General features: G+C 43.5%; 1 protein-coding gene across 1 annotated transcript in view; it reads right to left on the bottom strand.

The window, feature by feature from the left end:
* TXNRD3 (thioredoxin reductase 3) overlaps nt 1-21,136 on the bottom strand; it is a 41,757-nt gene that overhangs the window by 4,669 nt on the left and 15,952 nt on the right. The window contains exons 6-15 of the mRNA XM_029052807.2: nt 17,636-17,755; nt 14,976-15,118; nt 12,720-12,835; nt 12,351-12,576; nt 11,437-11,529; nt 8,258-8,334; nt 6,054-6,210; nt 5,334-5,441; nt 4,115-4,210; nt 2,393-2,527 (exon numbers count right to left, since the gene is read on the bottom strand). Coding sequence (XP_028908640.1) covers nt 2,393-2,527; nt 4,115-4,210; nt 5,334-5,441; nt 6,054-6,210; nt 8,258-8,334; nt 11,437-11,529; nt 12,351-12,576; nt 12,720-12,835; nt 14,976-15,118; nt 17,636-17,755 — 1,271 coding nt within the window. The remainder of the gene's footprint in view (nt 1-2,392; nt 2,528-4,114; nt 4,211-5,333; nt 5,442-6,053; nt 6,211-8,257; nt 8,335-11,436; nt 11,530-12,350; nt 12,577-12,719; nt 12,836-14,975; nt 15,119-17,635; nt 17,756-21,136) is intronic.

Below are 21,136 nucleotides of genomic sequence, written 5' to 3'. Positions count from 1 at the left end.
TCCCAACTGGTACCACGCTGATCCAAGCACTTATATTCCATCTTGACTACTGCATCAGCCTCCTCGCTGACCTCCCTGCCTCCTGTCTCTCACCACTCCAGTCCATACTTCACTCTGCTGCCCGGATCATTTTTCTAAAATGAAAAACATTTAGTCCATGTCTCTCCACTCCTCGAGAACTTCCAGTGGTCACCCATCCACCGTCACATCAAACAGAAACTCCTTTCTGTCGGGTTTAAAGCGCTACTTTGCCCCCTCCTATCTTACCTTGGTGATTTCTTACTACAACCCAGCACACATACTTCACTCCTCTAATGCCAACCTCCTAATTGCACCTTGCTCTCATCTACCTTGCCTCTGACCCCTTCCACATCCTCCCTCTGGCCCAGAACTCTTCCCGCTTCACACAGATAAACCACTACTCTCCCCACCTTTTTAAAGCCTTATGAAAATCATATCTCCTCCAAGAGGCTTTCCCCAACTAAGCCCTCATTCCCTCTACTCCCTCTCCCTTCTGCGTCACCCATATGCTTGGATCTGTACCCATTAAAGCACTTGATTTCACCGCCCCCCCCTCAGCCCCACAGCACTTATGTACATATCCATAACTTATTTTAACAGCCGTCTACCCCTTGAGACTGTAAGTTCCTGGTGGGCAGAGAACATGTCTACCAACTCCATTGTACTGTACCCTCCCAATCAATCAAAGGTATTTACTGAGCCCTTCTACGTGCAGAGCACTGTACTAAGTGCTTAGAAAAATACAAAAGAATTAGCAGACACGTTCCCTGCTCATAATGAGCTTCAGTCTAGAGAATTTACAGTGCACAGTCTAGAGCCCCAGTGCTTAGTACAGTGCTCTGCACACTGGAAGTGCTCAAATACCACTGATTGATTATACAACCATATGGTGTTCCTCAGCAACCCGGTTACATCATGGGGTATGTTTTCGCATAGACTTACAATTTACAAGTTAGAATATACTCCAGAATCAACCCTGACACAAGAGTCACAATTCATATGGATAAAAACCAAGTCCTGCCCTCCCCACCATCCCCTTTTATACTTGAAAGTATTTTTCTTTTTTTTTTTCTTTCCCCCACAGATTCATCTGCCCCCCGACTCATCTATCTGCCCTAGCCAAACTCACAGGAACGGGAATAGGATGGACCCGGGGAGGCCCTACCACGCTTCTATCACCCGGCCCCCTAGGTCTATTTCTGTGCCTTTCGCCAGTGTGGATAGGCAAGTCTTAAAGGTGGTGAAGGGGAATGAAAGATGGGTGGGTGGGAAGCAGCTGTTTCTATGGTGAAAATTAAAGTTTTAAAAAAGGGGAAAACAGTGCAGGGAAACAAAAGGAATATTCAGGGGAGGACAAGTGGCAGAAAGGCTTCTAAGAAAGGGTATTTTTGGTACCATCGATGGATGTGATAACAGGGCCAGGTGTACAGACGGTTGTTGCCAAATAGGAGAGGTCAGAGTGGTAGTAACTCAGATTCGCTTGTATCTCTCTGTAAATTATGTTTTTACCGCTGGTGTTTTATATTTTATGTTTGTATTTTGGGGTATGTGGGTTGTCCTATCTATTCCATTCAAATATGAAAGCCTTGAGGGAAGTCTGGGCCCTCTTTTCCCTTTGTCACTCTCAGAACAGAACTTGGCCATACCTAATGGTAACTACAGCCAGCACCTCATACCAGGTAGCCTAACTGGCTTCCTGAAACTGAATGAGCTGATAAGCTTTCTCTCTATACCTCAATAGCCTTACTAACAGATGTTGTTTGAGTTAGAATTTTAAATCAAATGATTTTGAATTTACTTTCTATTCAGATCTGCGGCTTTCTTGCCTTCTCTGTAAACTACTTAATTTACTAACTGCTAACTGCATTGCAAAATGTTCCCCCCCCCCCAAAAGATCTCTGATTCAAGCCTAATCAAACTAAAATCCACAGTCCAGAAAAGTTATTCAAGATAGATCAACTAATGTATTTGGGGGTTACCACCCTCACCCTCAAAAAGCTTTGGGATCTGCATGAATAGGAGTCATCAGATACCACCTTTGAATTGGTTAAATCTAAGCTCTCTCCACCAGTGTAGCTTTTAGTCGCTGTCCCTAACCGTGTGTATCCACCACCTCCCATACTTCCCTGCTTACTGCTGCTCATCCTCCAAGCTAGCTTCATCTCTAAACCTTCCCTTCCCTTAATCACCACAGCACCAACAGCTCCTTCCAGTCAGGGCAGAAGCACCTGATCGGATTTGGAGTGCTCTGCTGATAAGAGCTGGCAGAGCGTGCATTTTACTGCATATTAAGAAATTTGACCAGCAATTAGTGTAGCAATTTCTCAAGTCTCGCTTGGAATGGGTCAGGGATCTGGTCTGTTTCTCTTACCTCACCACATGTTGGATGTATGCCAATAGTGTCATCGAGCAACTGTTTGGTGAGACCACATTTCATCGCAGCAGCAAAGCCCTGGGTAACTTCACCCGCATTGGGTCCAAGAACATGAAATCCTATCACCCGATCCTTTTTACAGATAATAATAAAAACAACAAAAAAACAGAGTTCAGATGACTGACTGATTATAGTAAGAATGTCTACAGTGTAAGGGTCAAGTTTATATTTATTACAATACTAATAATCTTACTTTGGAATTTAGAAAGATCATGGAATTTGAGATGCTGTAAATCAGTTAAAACAGGCAGTAAATGCACACTGAGTAAATGTGTACCCAGACCGCTAAAAATGAAATTCAAAAAAGAATTCATCACTATGGCATAAAATTTAGAATTAACCTCAAAGTCTAGAAAATAGAAGCATGCCAATTCAGACAAAATCTGGCAGCCAATCTCGTTGACCATGTTTATCATTCAAAGTTACTGAAAATGCAAGATGTTGCAGGACAAGGAGAACCTTCTTCTTTAATTAACTAAGCAGAGCTTAAATCACTGGTATCCATTAGGACCACATCCAGTACATGAAATAAGAGAGGCTTACGAGAACTTGCACAGAGCATGTGTTTACTCTCCACACCTAGCAGTCTATTCTCAGAAAATTTTACCATGAAAATTGCCCTCAAGGAGCTCACAGTCTAGCAGGGGAGACAGACTCTAAAATAATTAACAGGTAGGAGAAACTAACAGAGGACATAAGATATGCGCATAAGGGCCTCAGAGGGCTAAAAAATACTTAAGTAGCACAGAAGGACTTTAGTGGCAGTTGGGAGATATAAGAGGGGGAAATGAGAAATTAATTGGAGGAGGCCTCCCAGAGGTGAGATGTGATTTCAGAAACGCTTTGAAGATAGGGAGGGCTGCAGTCTGTCAATTATAAAAGGTAAGGGCGGAAGCAAGATTGGTTGAGGGAGAAGAATGGGCAATCATTGGAGGTTTTTGAGGAGTGGGGAGACATATGCAGTACACCATTTAAGGAAAATGACCAAGCTAGAGTCAAGCTCTCCAAGCCCGGAGAGGGAAGAGACTGGATGTGAGAGGTGTGCGAGGAAGTTGATGCAGTAGTCAAGCTGGGATAATGATGATGATAATGATAATAATAATCATAATAGCCTTCTATTTTGAAACCATGTTCAGTCTTCTTAAACATTATCCTTGAGTTTTCTAAGCTGGCAACAAACTGGATGCAGTAGTCAAGCTGGGATAATGATGATGATAATGATGATAATAATAATCATAATAGCCTTCTATTTTGAAACCATGTTCAGTCTTCTTAAACATTATCCTTGAGTTTTCTAAGCTGGCAACAAGCCTTCACACCCTTAATTCCATAATAGTGAGTTTGAGCATCTTAGAAATGACAACTCTACTGTCAAGAAAAAAAATAGTAGTTCAGATTGAAGATGTCAATCTCACAGGGCATTATGAAAACTCGGGTCTAATTTGTTACTCAACCTCTTGGACATTCACCTTAATTGGAAGACAAACACTGATTTGATCTCTACTAGAAATGATCTCTACTTTTGTACCAAAAAACTAATCTCCAAGCCAACCACTCATGTTATATACAATACTCGTTTCTAAAATAACATAAGCATTGCACAAATGAAAGCTATGCTTTAACAGTTACAATGTGTTACCTCTCGTTTACAATACGTACATTATCAAGTTTATTGCAAATTATCTTTGCGTAGCAAGTATTATTGTCTCTTTCAGCTACCGTCCACTCCAGTGGCCAGAACAGTGTGTGATATATCTGGAAGAAGCGAATGGAGATTATGAAAACAGAAAGAGAGATGAACATATTAACAGTTATTCTCTTTTTGCTTAAGCTTCATTCTATGATACAACTTTTCAGTCTATGGTCAAGTACACAAATATGCTCACCTCTGAATTAACAATTCCTTTTGTGGGGACTGCCTGTACTGTTGAATCAAGGTAAAAAAAAAATGGCAAGGCAGAGCTGCTTTCCTTTCCGGCAGTATGCTAACGCCAACGATTACCCCAAAATGGGGACACACCCAACCCTCAAGATGACAATCAGCTGCCAGAGCAAGTTGTTTCTACCTCATTTTATTATGTTGGGTTTTCTTGTCTCACTTCCTTGCTGGTCATCTATTCCTAAACCAGGAGGTGGTGGTGTGGGACAGGGAGGAGGTGACGGTGGCTGTGATGGCAGCAGAAGGGGAGGGTGCACCATTGGGTTTGCACTCCTTTCAATTAGATGTCTGTGGCAAGTGCTTCGGGTACCACATTCTTATCCTAATCCTGCAACCAATTATTTCCCAGCCCAATAATTCCAGGTCCATGCTGTCCCCCATCTTTCCTCCAGAATTACTATGGGATCCTTCTTTTTCTTTGGCTGAAGCAAACCTCGTTGCCTACCAAGCCTCATAATGGCAATATTAGAATATTGGAGGTAGGAAGAATAAGTAAAAAGAATATGGCAGTTGAAAAATATTTGCTACCATTACACACACACAACACACCCCACTACCATTTAACATATTTCTTTCCCATCCCACATTCCACTATTAAATATTGTGGATCAAAACATATTAGAGGTGTGTCTTACAAAGTCATTTTGTTTCTTTCACCAATTCTCAGACTACGAGTGGCAACGCCTTGGGGTGATGGCCCCTTACAACTTTTTGAGCTGGACTCACTCATTCCAGATCTCTGAGCCCCGAGAGCTTCCGGGTAGGGCTGAAAATCCCCAAGGTAGTGGTTTTTTGGCCTGATAGTTCTCTGAAACCTGTCCTCTCCCAGTTTCCATCCCCTTTATACAAATGTTCTTTACTTCTACAGCAAGGCAGGCATGGGTTTCTAAAACACAAGGTACATCTTGCTTGCAATGCTGAACAAAATCAGAACTTTACCTCTAGATTATCTTTTTTGTGTTGTTCAATGGCTTTTTCTTCAGACATTCCACAGCAACCATACTCCAAAGGAGTAAACACGGTAGTTGGAACATTGATATAATCACACTAAAAGAAAAAGGAGACACACAGTCCTTTAAAGCCTCCAGCAGTGAAAACTCTGGGCAGATGGACTTCAGAAAAATTAAATTCGAGTTTACTAAAGCTCAATTTATAAATTCTATTTGGGAGAATCTGTAATAGTACTGAAACCTGCACTTGAAGATCTTGGCTTTCTCTTCTCTGTGCCTATTCATGGCTTTCCTTGGCCCTGTTCTCTTCCTCCTTACCTTGTCTCAGCAAATGCTCAGAGCCCCCTCCTCACACCCTCTCAGCTGCCTTGCAGGCTCTCCCTTCGTGCCTTTTCTGGGGGTCTTTTCTCACACTCTGCTCTCAAATAGGCCCCTTAACAACCTTCTCGTGCCTTGCTGCCCTTCCCAGTTCCTGACATTTGGCCTTTCTCCATCCCCCTCACACACTAACTGGTGGGACCGAGGCCATGCTTGTTATTAAGATTATTACATTTTCCAAACCTATCCTGCTGTTAGAATACCCTCTTCCCATCAAGAAGGTCATTTCAAACTTGCAGCCAATATTAAAGGGAGAAATGTCGATAAATAAAAATAACATTTTGGGCTTAAGTAATTAATCCAGTTTTTCTCACAGTACAACTGAGCTTACCTTTTCAGAATATCCTCCAAAAAGCCTTCGAGCTAGTAGCTTGCCTGCCTGTATGGCAACTGGAGTGAGCTCTAGTTTACCCTCCAAAATATCCCCAATAGCATAAACATAAGGGACATTGGTTTGCTCTTCATCACTTACTGGAATTTTCCCATTCCTATTTGAAAAGAGAAGCATGACTGATCTCACATCAACTGAATAAGAACCAAGACATTTGGCTCTTTCCAAGCAACTCAGGCTCTCTTCCCTCAGAGGCGCAGCAGCGTCTAGGTTCATTCTAAGTATTAAGATAAACATTAACCAGTACGGAAATACAATTTCCAAAGCCCTGGAAATGGTTTCCTTCGGCTCCTTGCACCTGATGCTTCCTGGCCTCTGCACGGCTCTTTTCCCTATGAAGTGGAAGCTGGGGTGCCAGCTTTTCATCCCTAGTGCAGGGACCAATGTGGGGTAGGGTGTTGGAAAAGTGAGACATACCCGCATGGGGGTAGACGGGCTGGATGGCGCCAGGGAGGTGGCTAGCAGAAATACACACAGGGTGGAAGAGGGAGAAATGCAGACACACAAAGGGCTTGGAGGACACACACGGAAAATGGTAAGTGCTTGGTGGGGAGTCCATTCCTGGCTCACAGCCAGGGATGGGAGAGCCATGGCCAGGAGTCCTGGTGGGACCCCAGCTTCTGGCAAGCCCACTTCTTACTGAGAGAAGCGGGGTGGGGCAAACCCCAAAGCTGTTTCATCCCCAAGGACCCAAGTCTGTGGGGGCAACAGCCCCTCAATACTGCCCTTGAGAGACAGTGGGAGAGGATTTTAATAGTTACACATAATCAAGGGGAGGGAGTTCCCTCAACGTAGGGATGAGTTATGTGACCAGTCTCAAGGCATCCAGGGCCAGTCTCTGAAGCCCCGGCAATGATTGGAATATATCCACAAACAATTGCTGGGCATGACTGAGGAAGGGTGGGAAGTGTCCATTTTTGATACACAGCTATTCCCTTGCCAATCATTATCATATTATTATAGAACACTATGTGCTAAGCACTAAGGAACACACTGCGTTAAGTGCTGGGGGGGATACATGTTTATCAGATCAGACAGTTCCTATTCCCCCATGGGACTTACAATTTAAGAGGCAGCATGAGCAGGAATCTTATCCCCAAATTCCAGATAAGGAAACTGAGGCACAGAGAGATTAAGGGGCTTGTCTGAGGTCACACAGCAGATCAGAGGTGCTGGGACTAGAAACCAGATCATTTGCCTCCCAGTCCCATGCACTTTCCCCTATGCAACTCTGCCATATCTCTGCTGAAGGTCTGAAAATGACTTTGGATGGCAAAACCTCAGCTGCTTCCAAAGGCTTGTCAAAGAGACCGAGTTAGGGACTTCCCACCTTCTATCACTTCAGGTGAAATTTAAAGTTTATGGAAGACACTCCCAGCCCATTTCAGGCAGGCTGTTTATGAACCACAGACTCATTGACAGAGAAAATACAGTGCAATTCCAGATGTGGTTGGTTTGAAAGGACAGGTGATGTTATCCCCAGCTAGAGAAAATCAGGGGAAGCCAAAATGGCGTGCAGAAAATGGAGTGTGGATATTTCAAAATCCACGGCTGGGAAAGCCTTGGTTGGCAAGGGAAACCTGTATGTATCAAAACAGATATATTCCCCCAGCTGACTCTCTTGCATGCCTACCAGTTGTCTGTTTAGAGCCATGTCTCAAAACAGTCTTTCCTGCTGCAGCCTCAAAGCCTTGGCAGAGAAGACCTGGCTATTTGTAGCCTTAGACAGCTCTGATCAACAGCTAAGGGTACACTGTGCACATCTGAGAACTGTCTGGAAGTGCCAGTTCCTTCACTTCCAAGGCAGCAAGGACTGGCCCCAGAATTTCCCTGCAGGTTCATGGATGGTCACAATCACTCACCTGCCCAGCAAGATACTCACCCAGCAGCAAAGGTCCTATTTTTCAGCACCTGTGGCAAGTAGGCAAATGCCCATTTCAATGACGGAATGATCACGTACGACTACAGAATACCACTTCATTCCGTGATAATTAAATCAGTGATGGAATGAAGACAACTAGGTGCGGTAGAAATACATTTAGGAACATTCAAGGTAATTTAATGATCTAATGGTTAAACAAGTATTTCCAAGTAATTAAAATGGGCTCTATGTCAACAGAATTTCAATGATCCCACATACTTACTTTTCATTAACTTTGACACCAATCTTCTCCAAGCCAATTTTCTTTGTACAAGCATCTCGACCAACTGCTATCAAAATCTACATATGGGAGAGAAACTAATAAGATCTACTGCTCAAAAACCGAATACTTTCAAAACACTATTCCCTCTAGTACTTAAAAAAAAAAAATTCACAATAGCCTATAAGCCAAATTTCCCAAAAGGGGGCAAGATGATCAGGATTAATAATTCAGATCTGCCCGCTGATAAAAGTATATCGAGAAAAAAGCACCTTATGATCATGCATGGGGCAAATATTGCCAAAACACATTACGGGCATCAAAATATGAAAAATAACATATTGTTCCCAAACCGAGCTGACCTAGGAGTGCCAACTTTTCATTTTGAACACAGAGGCAAATTTAGGAGAACTTTCATGAGATGAGGGAGGAGAAAGAGAAAATGGAGGTGGTCCAGGACTGGCCAGTTGCCACTGGGGGGGGGGAGTGAAGACCATCCCCATGAGGTTAAAAAAAAGCCACCAGAGGAGGCCCAGAACCCCAACCCCTACCTCAGCCCCGGAGCATCTCCCAGACTGTCTCAGGGGACTAGATGGGCCTATGACTCATTGCAACTGAGCCCTGTGGGGAGAAAACAAAAGTCTCTAACCTGGACCCAGAGGCTCTGGCCTAGAGGGGATTCACCACAGGAGCTCAGAGCACATCAGGGAATCACAGTATGTAGGCACAGGACCAGAACTGGAACCTTCCTGGCTCCATTTTTGCCCCTTTCTGGCTCCAGGGCTGCCCAATTTGAAAAACCATGGTGGGTGCTACTAATGGCTTCGCCCCCTTAGTCCAAATCCCAAAGGGACAATTGCCCCACTCATGCCCAAAGAGAGGAGAGTCTTGAGCTGACTCAATTTAAAACGAGCCTCTAAAATCTGCTGCTTAAGAATGAAAACATAATTTCACTCAGCAAAGTATACACTCTGCTTTGCTCCCTCTTGGACCCTCAACCTTAGCTCTGTATGTCCTGCTACGCTGACCATATAGATTCCCTTCAAAAACTGGTTCACCACTGTCTTTCCTATCAGCTCTAATCTACCTATTTCAGGCCTTCTCCACTCATCAAAATAAATAGAAAAGTCATAGGATAGCAACAGCAAGAATGATGCAGTAGAGCATAAATCCTTAGAATGCTAGGAACACTGGGCATATAACTTGGAAATCAATTAGTATTAAACCAGCCTTGCATATTAGGTTCAAAAAAATATGTTCGCCTGCAAAATGTTAACCAAGCCACAAAATTTTCACTAGCCCTCGCCTCTCTTACTAATGACAGAGTGACAATGCACAGATTGACAATAATAATAATAATGGCATTTGTTAAGCACTTACTATGTGCCAGGCACTGTGCTAAGTGCTGAGATCGATACAAGCAAATCAGGTTGGACACAGTCCCTGTCCCACGAGGCTCACAGTCTTGATCCCCATTTGTCAGATGAGGTGACAGACAGACAGAAGTGAAGTGACTTGTCCAAGTTCACAGAGCAGACAAGTGGTGGAGCCAGGAATAGAACCCAGGTTCTTCCGACTCCAGGCCCTTGCTCTATGCACTAAGCCATGCTGTTTCTCTTGAAAATAGCTTGAAAAACAGTCTTGCTTCTCCCCACCCGTATTTTTACTGAAATGCTTACTTCACCAAAATTCTTTAGACCAAACCTAATTTATTTCAGACCCATGGGCCTTTGGGCTTGTTATATTTACATGGCTCTATTATAATCAGCAGAACTGGGCTACGGAAGCTACTGAGCAATTTTGGCTGCCCTGGAAAGTTCAGCAAAATCCTGAGACTACTTCATGACGGCCCAGCTGGCCAGGTCAGAGCCAAGGGTGCCCTGTCTGAGTCACTGCCACTGCTAATGGAGTAAAGCAGGGATGCACACTGGGACCGGTCCTATTCAACTTGTTTTATGCAGCCAGGCTGGAAGATGCAACAAGAGACCTGGATATTTGCCTATGTTAGAATATGCTTTCACACCTCCGGCCTCGATAGACTTTGAAGCATTATCCCAACTCTAGAGACAGTCATTCAGGAATTACTGTAGGCAGGTGACTACGCTATAGAGACCCAAACCCACGAGGATTTGCAAAGGACTGTAGACAGTCTCGCTCAATCAGCCAGGCACTACAGGCTGATGAAGTCTGAAGAAAAACTGAGGTGATGTATCAGCCTGCTCCAGGGTACCCATATACTTAGCCAAAAATTTAGATTGGAAAAATACAGCTAAAAGCTATCACAGTATTCTGTTAGCTAAACAGCACACTGACCACAAAGTAATGGCAGACAAGGAGATGAAGAACTGAATCAAGAAGGTCAGCAGCACATCATTTTTTTTTAATGACATTTGTTAAGTGCTTACTATGTGCCAGACACTGATACAAGATAAACAGATCGGACACAGTACCTGTCCCACATGGGGCTTAATCTTCATTTTACAGATGAGATAACTGAGGCCTAGAAGTGATTTACCCAAGGTCACACAGTGGGCAAGTGGCAGAGCCTGAATTAGAACCCAGGTCCTTCTAACTCTCAGGCCTATGCTCTGTCCACGAGGCCACACTGCTACTGCTTCTCTAGTCTCATTTGGGAGACTCTCGGAGTATGGTGGCAACGTGGTAACAGGCTCGAGATCAAACTAAAAGAGCTGAAGAGTTATCCAACTTTCTCTAAGGTCATGTGACCTGGACCACTCTAAAGCATCACATCCAGCTCCTTGGGCAATTCCATCAACATCATTTAAGGACCAGACTCACCATCAAATGGCAAAATAAGATCATAAACAATTAAGTTCTGGAACATGGTCTCCTAGCAGTGACGCCATGCTCACTTTAGCATAGCTACAGTGGGTGGGATATGTGAGAATGAGTGAACAGCTTTGGCAGGGAGAGCTGAAAACGGACAGTTGAAAGCAAGAAAGGCAGAGGAAGTGTTTTAAAGACACAGTACAGCAAAGCCTGGGGCAAGGTTGCATATACCAGCTGAAAACTGGGAATCAGTTGCTGAGGTTAGACCAGCATGGCGCACTGTTATCAAGAAAGGAGCCCAACACAAAGAATAGCTTTAAAATGTGCACTCCTAAGGAAACTTTACCATCAGAAATGTTTTCTTCAAAGGTGAAGGACACATGAGAACTTACTGTGTTAAATTCTTCTTCAATAATAGATTCTCCTTCAGTAGATCTGGCAGTCATTTTTAATTTTCCAGGTGCTCCTTCCTCCAGCTGTTCAATCTAAAGGAATTAATGACGATACGGTAATACAGATATCTGCTTACCTTCGCTAATGGAGAGTAGTGGTGAGGCAATGTACCCACACGATTTACTTACACATTTATTCCTCTCCTGATTTGGATGTATGGTGATAGGTGCGGGGTAGGAGAGAGGAGGCAATTTTGGGAGAAGAGCAGGAAATGTTAAGGTTATAGTGAGGGAAAGATGGAGAAAAACTAGGCTCAACTGAAATACCAGAAGAGCACAAATCTCTGTGTTTGTGTCCTTTATAAGCCCAAGTCCATAGACCTATTCTCTCATCACGAACTGAATGGAAATGGTTTGATTTGTCTGCAATTTTAACAATAAGTTTCTGACCCTGAATATCTATTTTCTGTACTTGGTGCTTTTTGATTATTAAGAATGAAATTTGGCAATTTGTGTGAAGACACAAAATCCTTGTGCAGAGTTTATATTCCATCTTTTGTTAAAACATGGGATGTGTGAGGCCTCGGTACCCAGTTAAACAGCTGAGGGGAGACAAGGACCAATGGATAATCCACATGCAAATAATCAAAAATTAAACTACAGGAAACTAGTGATTTTGGGGGGAAGGAGAACAATTTGTAAACTATTTCCAAATAAAAAGTTTACAAAGTAAACCCAAGACAAAATGTTCCATTGACCCCTCTTTCCTCCCAAAGATCCTTTGATTACAGACTTTATTCTTGTTACCAACTACATGTTTTTCCTACCTAAACTGCTGAGCTTATGTGACAGTGTGGAAAGGAATACAGATTCAAAAGGAGGCAAAAAAAGAGACAATTCTCATAAGAGCTTACCAAAAAAGGCACAAATTTTCTGATGAATTTAACGCCATGCAGTTCCATGTAGGCACCTACTTTCTCTGCCATTTCTTGATCAAAGCCACGGAGAAGGATGGAGCGTACCATAACTGTGACATCTAAACCAATGCCAGCAAGAAATCCTGCACATTCCAGAGCAACATATGAGGCACCCACAACTAGTGTCTTGCCAGGGCAATAAGGTAAAGAGAAGAGGTCATCACTAGAAGGGGCAGGGAGGGGGAAAAAGAAAAATAATACAATACATACTCTAAGTTAATGTTCACAACCATCTGGTTTTGCTGTTTTCCCCATTTGTCTCAACATACAAATTGTAAACAAAAAAGAATTAAGATTTGATCTTACCTAGTAATACAGTACTCCTTATCTCCTGGAATTCCTAAATATCGAGGTCTTTCACCTGTTGCTATGACAAACTTTGATGCAGTATGAAAGGTTTCCTGCCCTTTCCTATTGGTTGCCTGGAAAACAGAAAGACAAACTTATAGGGATTCAACTAATAATGAAAAACAAATCATGCTTGCCTCTTTTCACAAAACCCTTCAGCCAACCAAAAAAAAAAAAACCCCCACCAACTTTACAAATATATAAACAAGTTTCGAAACAATATTAAGCACAGTACGGTGAAATAGGACAGGCTGGCCCATTTAACCCAGGCCTCCTTTACTACAATGGGCATAGAATTCTTAATAATAATAATAATAATAATGGTATTTGTTAAGCACTTACTATGTGCCAAGCACTGTTCTAAGCACTGGTTTTGCCATTTTTACTATCATTATTATTATGGTATTTGTTAAACACTATGTGCCACATACTGTCCTAAGTGGCAGGATAAAGTTAATCAGGTTAGAGTCCCTATCCCACATAGGACTCACAATCTTCTCTTCCTTACACATACCAAGAAACACAACAAATGCCTAGAAAACATTTTAAAATCTTAAGATCAAAGAACTCACAAATGCAAAATGTTTTCTAATAACTGTAATATTTGTTTAGCACTTCCTATATGCCAAGCACTGTACTAAGCCTTGGGTAGATACAGTACAGTCCCTCTCCCACATGGGGCTCGCCGTAGGAGGGAGAACACTGATTACATCCTCATTTTACAGATGAGGAAACTCAAGCACAGATTAGTTAAGTGCATGCCCAAAGTCACAAAGAAGGGAAGAGGCAGAGTTGGGATTAGAGCCCAGATCCCCTGACTCCCAGGCCATGTTTTTTCCAAAAGACCACACTTACTCTTTGGCCTTTGGAAATTGCTTATTCTGGTATTTCTCAAACTCTTTGTCCTATGACCCAGTGGAAGAAAAGTCTGATCTGTGACTCAACAAAAAGGAGAGAAGAAGTTCATTTAACTAGAGATTTGATCAAATGTAAAAGGCGAAAAATACTAACTCATTTAGCTGAACCTACATATTAACGACTCTTGAAAAAACATGGCAGTAAGAATACCAGACATATAAAGATCAGATTGAGCTTCACTCAAGGAGAGAGGAGTTGGAGAACGAAGAAAGAGCAGTTGGGGAGTAGAGTGCTAGGGTGTAGCTACCACACTACAGGCAGAACAGAGAAGAATGCAAAATGAAATTGCTTAAGGCAGTGAAGAGGCAAAAAAGATGAGTGGGAGAGGGTGGGAAGGGAGCCAGTGAGGAGCCCCAGCCATTGAGGGAGAGCAGTTGTCTTGCCTGAGTATGCATCTAAGTGTGGCCTCGTGGAAAGAGCACAGGCCTAGACAGGTCAGAGGACCTGGTTCTCATCCAGGTTCTGCCCCTGGTCTGCCTGTAACCTTGATGAGTTACTTCTCTCTACCTCAGTTCTCTCATCTGCAAAATGGGGATCTGATACCTGTGTTCCTTCCTTCTTCAAATGAGAGCCTCATGTGGGACCTGATTATCTACCCCAGTGCTTGGTGGTCAGCATATAGTAAGTGCTTAACAAATATCATTATATCTATGTGTATATATATATATATATCTACAGATATACATATTAGACTATCTTCCTGGAAGACGGCTAAGCCGCCTCTTCACCAATGAAGTACAATTGAGTTGATTAGGGCTGGCTGTAGGAGGCCCTGGGATTATGCCATATTGCTTTCAGGTGAGCATGGAGAGACTGGATTTCTGGCTCCAGCCCTATTCTCCACCTCAGCCACTTTTCTGGCTCTGTGAAGTAGTGGGGTTAAGTAACAATTGGGAAAACAGCTAAGAAGGAGGTTAAAAACTAGCTATGTAAGATGACACACCGCAGTATACTTTAAAGAGCTATAAAGAGTAATAATTTTGGTAACTATGCATCACGTACTGTTCTAAGCACTGGGGTAGATACAACTCAGATCGAAAGCAGTCCCTGTCCCACATGGGGCTCGCATTCTAAGTAGGAGAGATAAAAGGTATGGATTGAATCCCCATTTTACAGTTGAGGAAACAAGCGCAAAGAAGTGACTTAGCTGAAGTTGCAGAGCAGGCAAGTGGCAGAGCTGGGACTGGAACCCGGGTCCTCTGATTCCCAGGCCCCTACTGTTTTTAGTAGGCCATGCCTCTTCCCAAGCAATAGTCCAAATAAAGTAAATGGAGATAAAATGAAACGTGTATGCACCTTTATTTTGTGATGATCAACAAATTCTCCAAAGGAATTGGAATAAGTCACAGCTTTCTCTCTCAAAGTTACTCTGTAACCCCAATTTAAAGAGCCAATGTAATTCTGAATCGCTTCGGTCATGGTTTTCCAATTGTGCTTAACTGAAAGAAAACAGTAAAACTCTTATTTGAAAAAAGAAATTGAACTTGTTTTTAACAATAGTGCACAAACTTCTGCATATCATTTCTGAGAGTCACAGATTAGTAGTTGAATGGTGATGTGCCACTGATTCTCTCCGATTGGAGAGCTACCTGCTGTCTTCTCCTCCCTGCCACATGGACCATTAGGTTCCCCTTCTTGGATCGGATATGCACGCGCACCCACCCACCTCTTAGAGGTTCCTGGCTTCCCCATCTTCACCCAGTTTTTCAAATAATGCACCAGGGTGTGGAGTGGGAGGAAGGTGGGAAGGGAAAGAAGGGGAAGGGAGATCCTTTTCCACTTTTCCCTACCCTTCCTTCTTTTTCCTTCTACCTGGGCCTTGCTCTTCTTTCACCCTTCCCTTTTCTTCTTCCCTCCCTTCTTCATTTTTTCTTTCTCCCCTCTCTACCCCTACTCCTCTTTCCCATCCTTCTCCCCTCTCCTCCTTCTTCCCGAACCTGTCAGACTGCCTGAGAGAGGGACCAAGGGGTTGCCGCTCAAGACCTCTGTGGCAGAAGATGGCAAGCAGAGATGCAGGAGAGACCCGGGGATTCCAGACAACTTCTTGTTATCCTGAAGTCTCTCCCTTCCCCCACATTTGCAGGTCCCGCAGAACTCTACTTTTGTCTACTGGGCACTTAGCACCATCAAACCATGGACCAAATAGGTGTCACAACCAATGCCCAATTTCCCTTCAGTAAAAGATGTAAAAATCAATAATGTTTATTCATACCATTTGTTTAAAAAAAAAATCACTTTGCAGTTGGCAACCCAGGTGAATGGATGAGGGGTTAACAAACTTGGATTCTGTGTACAGAACTATTCAACTCTGGAAATTGAGCAACCAGCATTCGGTTCAGTGAGAGAAATGTTTTCACTTGCAGTTTTTAGAGGTGAGTACATTAAAAAAATTTGCAAGGCTTTGTGGCAGTTCTGTTTATACATGCCTGTACACTACAGGGCTGCACTCAAACTCTTTTTTAAATTAAAAAGAAAAAAAATCACCATTACATCAGCATTTTGGGGGAGACTTCCAACAACACTTGAAGGTACTGCTTGTGTTACCCGTAGAGCAAGGTGAAAAATCAGTGGTATTTACTGAGCCCTTACAGTGTGGAGAGCACTGTACTAAGTGCTTGGGAGAGCAATCAATCAATATTTATTGAATGTTTACTATGTGCAGAGCACCATACTAAGCACTTGGGAGAGTACAATATAACAGAATTAGAGACACATTCCCTGCCCATGATGTGCTTAACAGCCTGGGGCCGGGGGCGACCTGTTGTATTGTACTCTTCCAAGTGCTTAGTACAGTGCTCTGCAGAGAGTAAGTATTCAATAAATATCAATGATTGATTGATTAAAATAAATTTCAGATAAGGGAAACAGTAGAATACAAGGATATTTATATAAACTGCTGTGGGGTTGGGGAAACGATGATATCAAAGTGTCATATTAAGCATCAAAGTGCTTCAGAGTTATACAGTCAAGTGCATAGTTGCCACAGAGGAGCGGGCAGATAGGGGAAATGAGGGCTTAGTTGGGGAAGGCCTCTTGGGGAAGATGCGATTTTAGGAGGATTTTGAAGGTGACCACTTCTCTCTGTCAGATATGAAGGGAGTGGGAGTTCCAGGCCTGAACGAGGATGTGGGCAAGGCAAGAAAGAAGAGATCAAGGTGCAGAGAGTAGGTTAGTTTTAGAGGAGCGGAGTGTGTGGGCTGGGAAGTAGTTGGAGATCAATGAGAGAGCAGGGGATCGGAGGCCTGAAGTCTGAGTGCCTTAAAGTGGATGGTGAGGAGTGTCTGTTTGATGCAAAGGTGAGTGGGCAACCACTGGAGGGATCTGAGGAGTGGGGAGATATGGACTAAATGCTTTTTTTTAGAAAAACCATCTGAGCAGCAGAGCAAGTATGGACCAGTGAGGGGAGAGACAGGAGGCAGGGAGGTCAGCGAGAAGGCTGAGGTGGTAGTCAAGGGAGGAGACAATAAATGCATGGATCAACATTTTAGCAGGTTGAATGGAGAGGAAAGGGTGGATACTACAGGTGCTGTGAAGGAAGGAACCAACAGGATCTTGTGACAGATTGAGTGGGAGAGGTGATTCAAGGGTAACGTCCAGGTTACAGGCTTGTGAGGTAGGGAGGATGGTGGCATTGCCTATGTTGATAGAAAAGTCAAGGGGAGGACAGGGTTGGGGTGGGAAGGTGAGAACTTCTGTTTTGGACATGTTAAGTTTGAGGTGGCAGCAGGACACCATAGTAGAGATGTCCTGAAGGAAAAAGGAGATGTGAGACTGCAGAGAAGGATAGAGGTTTGGGCTGGACAAGTAGATTTGGGAATGAGTACTGACTGATGGGAACATTTTGTGCCAGAGCTAAAATAATTTGACAGCAAACCAAAATTTCAGGGAACAGACCATTTTTATGGAATTCAATCTGCCCTCTTTTACCCTTAATATTTTCACCCGCCATTTCCTACCTTGCTGTTCGTATTCCCAGCCAAACTTCCTTGAGTCTTGTAATGCCTGTCCCAGTAATGCAGCTTGATGCATCAATTTCTTAGGAATACAGCCTACATTTACGCAAGTGCCTCCAAGACCTAAAAAAGATGGTATTCTATTAGATTCTTCCATTATATGTGCATATACACCCTCCAGTAAAATATTAAGCTCCCAAGCCTTATTTAACACACGAAAAAAGCTAAAATGAGAACATAATTTTTGGATACAGCCAAGTATTAATGGTAATTTATGAAAACTTACATTTGGCAGACACACCATAATACATTTCTATTCCATTTATAGAGAGAGATAGAGAAAGAGAGCAAGAGCACAAGCACACATGCACAAGCAAACTGTCCTTTGGACTCAAAGATAATGTCATCAATGAAATTTTACCAGTAAAATTCTTGGCCCTGGTTGGTAAAACCAAAGCATGACTGATAATCCTTTCTACATTTTTCGCACTAAAAATCAATCTTTGTTTGTATTTACTAGAATGCCTCCGATCTCAACCTTGCATCTACCCCGGGGCTTAGCGCACAATTACTTAGTTCTACGCTTAGCATAAAGCAAATGTTCACTAAATACCATTTCTACTATTACCACTATCCACAATGCCTAGTGCTACTTCTATAATTTCCCTTCTGTTGCAATCTTCACAAACTGCTCAAATGCCAGGTTGGTCTACCTTTTGCTGCTGCCACTCAACTGTGTAGCTTAGCACTTCATCTGAGGTTTTCATTTGTCACATCTTTAAAACATTTCTCCCACCATACATGTCTGCGGTTTCTCCCCCGGCTGCCTTGATGTTGGTGACTCGTGATCCCAATCCAGGAACTCAAGTCCTGCGATCCTGTCTTCTCAGATATTAAACCCTCTTTTCCGTGGCTCACTCTCCCTTCTGCGTCAGATACGCACTTAGATCTGTGGCCTTTGAGCATTTAATATTTGCCCCATCCCCAACCCCACAGCACTTAAAAGTGCATATCTTTAAATTCATCTCCCCAACTTCAAATCCTTATAGAAGACACATCTCCAAGAAGCCTTCCCTGCCTAAGCCCTTATTTCCTTTTCTCCCACTTCCTCTTCTTCGCCCTTTGTTCCTTTTATTCACCACTCCCACCCTCGGTCCCACAGCATTTATGTACAAATTCATACTTTATATTATCGCCTGTTTTCCCCTCTAGACTGTAAGCTCGTTGTGGGCAGGGAATGTCTTAAATGAGGAGAGGAACTTGAGACAGCGGGTGTAGACAACTTAGGAGTTTGGAGAGGAATGGTAGGAGGGAGATGGGGTGATAAATGGAGGGAGCTGAGGGGTCAAGTGAGGGCTTTTTTAGGATAGGGGATATTAAGGCATGTTTGGAAGCAGTGGGGAAGGAAGCCATAGGAGAGCAAACAGTTGAAGATGGAGGTTAGGGAGGGAAGAAAGGAAGGGGCAAGTGTTTTGATAAGGTGCAAAGGGATGGAATAGGATGCGCAGGTGGAGGGGGTGGATTTTGAGAGACAGCAGGAGATCTCCTCCTGAGATACTGCTAGGAAAGATGGGAGAGTTGAAGGAGGAACAGGAGGAGGGATGGACTGGGGAGGGGCAGGGGAGATTTTAGGGAGCTCACACCTGATAGCTTAGATTTTCTCAATAAAGTAGGAGGCCAGGTCATTAATGGCAAGAGATGAGGGAGGCCGGGGGACAGGTGGTTGCAAGAGGCAGTTAAACATCTGGAACTGGTGAAGGCAACAGGCAGAGGTGTCAGACAGCAACAACAAGAATGAGTGAGGAGAAGTGGGTGTTGGCTTATGTTGACAAGTTCTTTCTGCCTTTCAAGAGTCTCTAGTGGAGTGAACCTGATCTCCTGATTTTCTTTTTCCCACATTTGCTCACTCCTGGGTTCCCTCTTTCATTTGGTTCCTTTTGCTAAATTCTAACTTGGGTCCAAAACATTTCTTAGTACAATTTCTGATTAAAACACTAAACACAGAGAGAAAAATCCAAAATAAAAAGAAGCCAGGTAACCCAAAAAGGACTCCCAAGTTTTGGTGTAATTTTAGGGATATAAGTACATCTGGGGTTGCTTTGCCACCCTCCCGCGCTTCCCAAAAAAACCATCTTCTGGGATCTGCATGAGCTAACATAGAAACACTGAGATCTACTGGATGCTTAGAGAAACCTTCTGGCCATTCTAATGGTGCTACAGATCCCAGAAGGTTATTCTAAGCACCCAATAGGTCTCAGTGCTTTTACTGTTTCATCTTTCCTTATGTGTCTGTCACCAGTTCCCTCTCCCCTCTTTTATACTTAGGTTGTGAGCCCTTTGAGGGCCAGGGACTGTGGCTTAGAACAGTGCCTAGCACACAGTAAGCATTCAACAAATACCACAATTATTATTATGAATTCTCCCCTGTGGCTTCTTGCCCAGAGCTTAGTACATTGTTTTGCACACAGTAAGCACTTAAATACTATTATTACTATAATAAGGTATGCAGCTAGATCTTGAGCTCATCTGAATGTACGGGTCCATCTGCTTCAGTGTGCAGCTCAAATTCAGGGTGTGAATGTGCATGCCTGTCTCTTTCTTGAGACGGGTTTGGACACGTCTATATCCTCATCATTTTGGAGCAGGGAGAAAGAATGTGTTCATCCATGTGTTCACCTCTCAGGATGCTTGTGAGCGTGTCTTTGTCTGGGGAAGTTGACTGTGCTTGTCTGTCCTGGGAAGATGTGCACACTTGACTCACTTGGCAATGGAAAGAAAAACGGAGCCATGCACAACAGATTTTTGGGGCCCAACCCAAGACCAACAGGAATTAAAAGTTTGGGGTCCTGCCAATTCAAGCCATTAAATTTCTGCTGGCACTGCAGGGCCAACTAGTTAAAAGGGAGATGAAGCACCTTTAAAATGCCTACTCTATGACCCTGGCTCCGTCAGGAGAGAACTGAAATAAACATTTCAAATGCATACTTTGCCCTCTTACTCCATCCCAGGATCTAGTGCGGCAATGGACACTCAGGAAGAAATGGGGTGCAAGGGAGGGTCATGCAGTTTAAGTCTACCCACCTCTTACTGGGTTCCACTGGGTGCTGATCTGCCCTGGGCCAATGCAGGGCTCCAGGGAGAGGTATACCTGACCATCCAAAAATGGAGGCAAGAAGGCACACCTCACTAACTCAGGGGGAGAAGTTGTGTGCCTGGGCAAACTTCAGACTGCCTCAGAAGTGGGGCTGTAAGTGTGAAGGACTCTGTGTGTGTGTGTGTGTGTACGTGTGTATCCGTGTGTACGCGCAAGCTTGCATGAACACCTGACTGTGACCAGGAGGAGGGAAGGCTGGGAGAGGCTGGCCTGGTTAGCACGAACTGCCCTATAAGTTGTTTATGTGTTACCACAGAACCCTGCTCTATTGAGGAAGTCTGTTAACTCCCTTTACTCCCACTGTCCCCAGGATGGGGATCAAATAGAAGCCTGGAAATTATTTTTGCAGG

This window comes from Ornithorhynchus anatinus, chromosome X2, assembly GCF_004115215.2.
Source record: "Ornithorhynchus anatinus isolate Pmale09 chromosome X2, mOrnAna1.pri.v4, whole genome shotgun sequence".
NCBI classification, from domain to species: Eukaryota; Metazoa; Chordata; class Mammalia; order Monotremata; family Ornithorhynchidae; genus Ornithorhynchus; species Ornithorhynchus anatinus.
The sequence above is the reverse complement of the archived record's forward strand: the minus strand, read 5'-3'. Positions and strand labels throughout refer to the sequence as shown.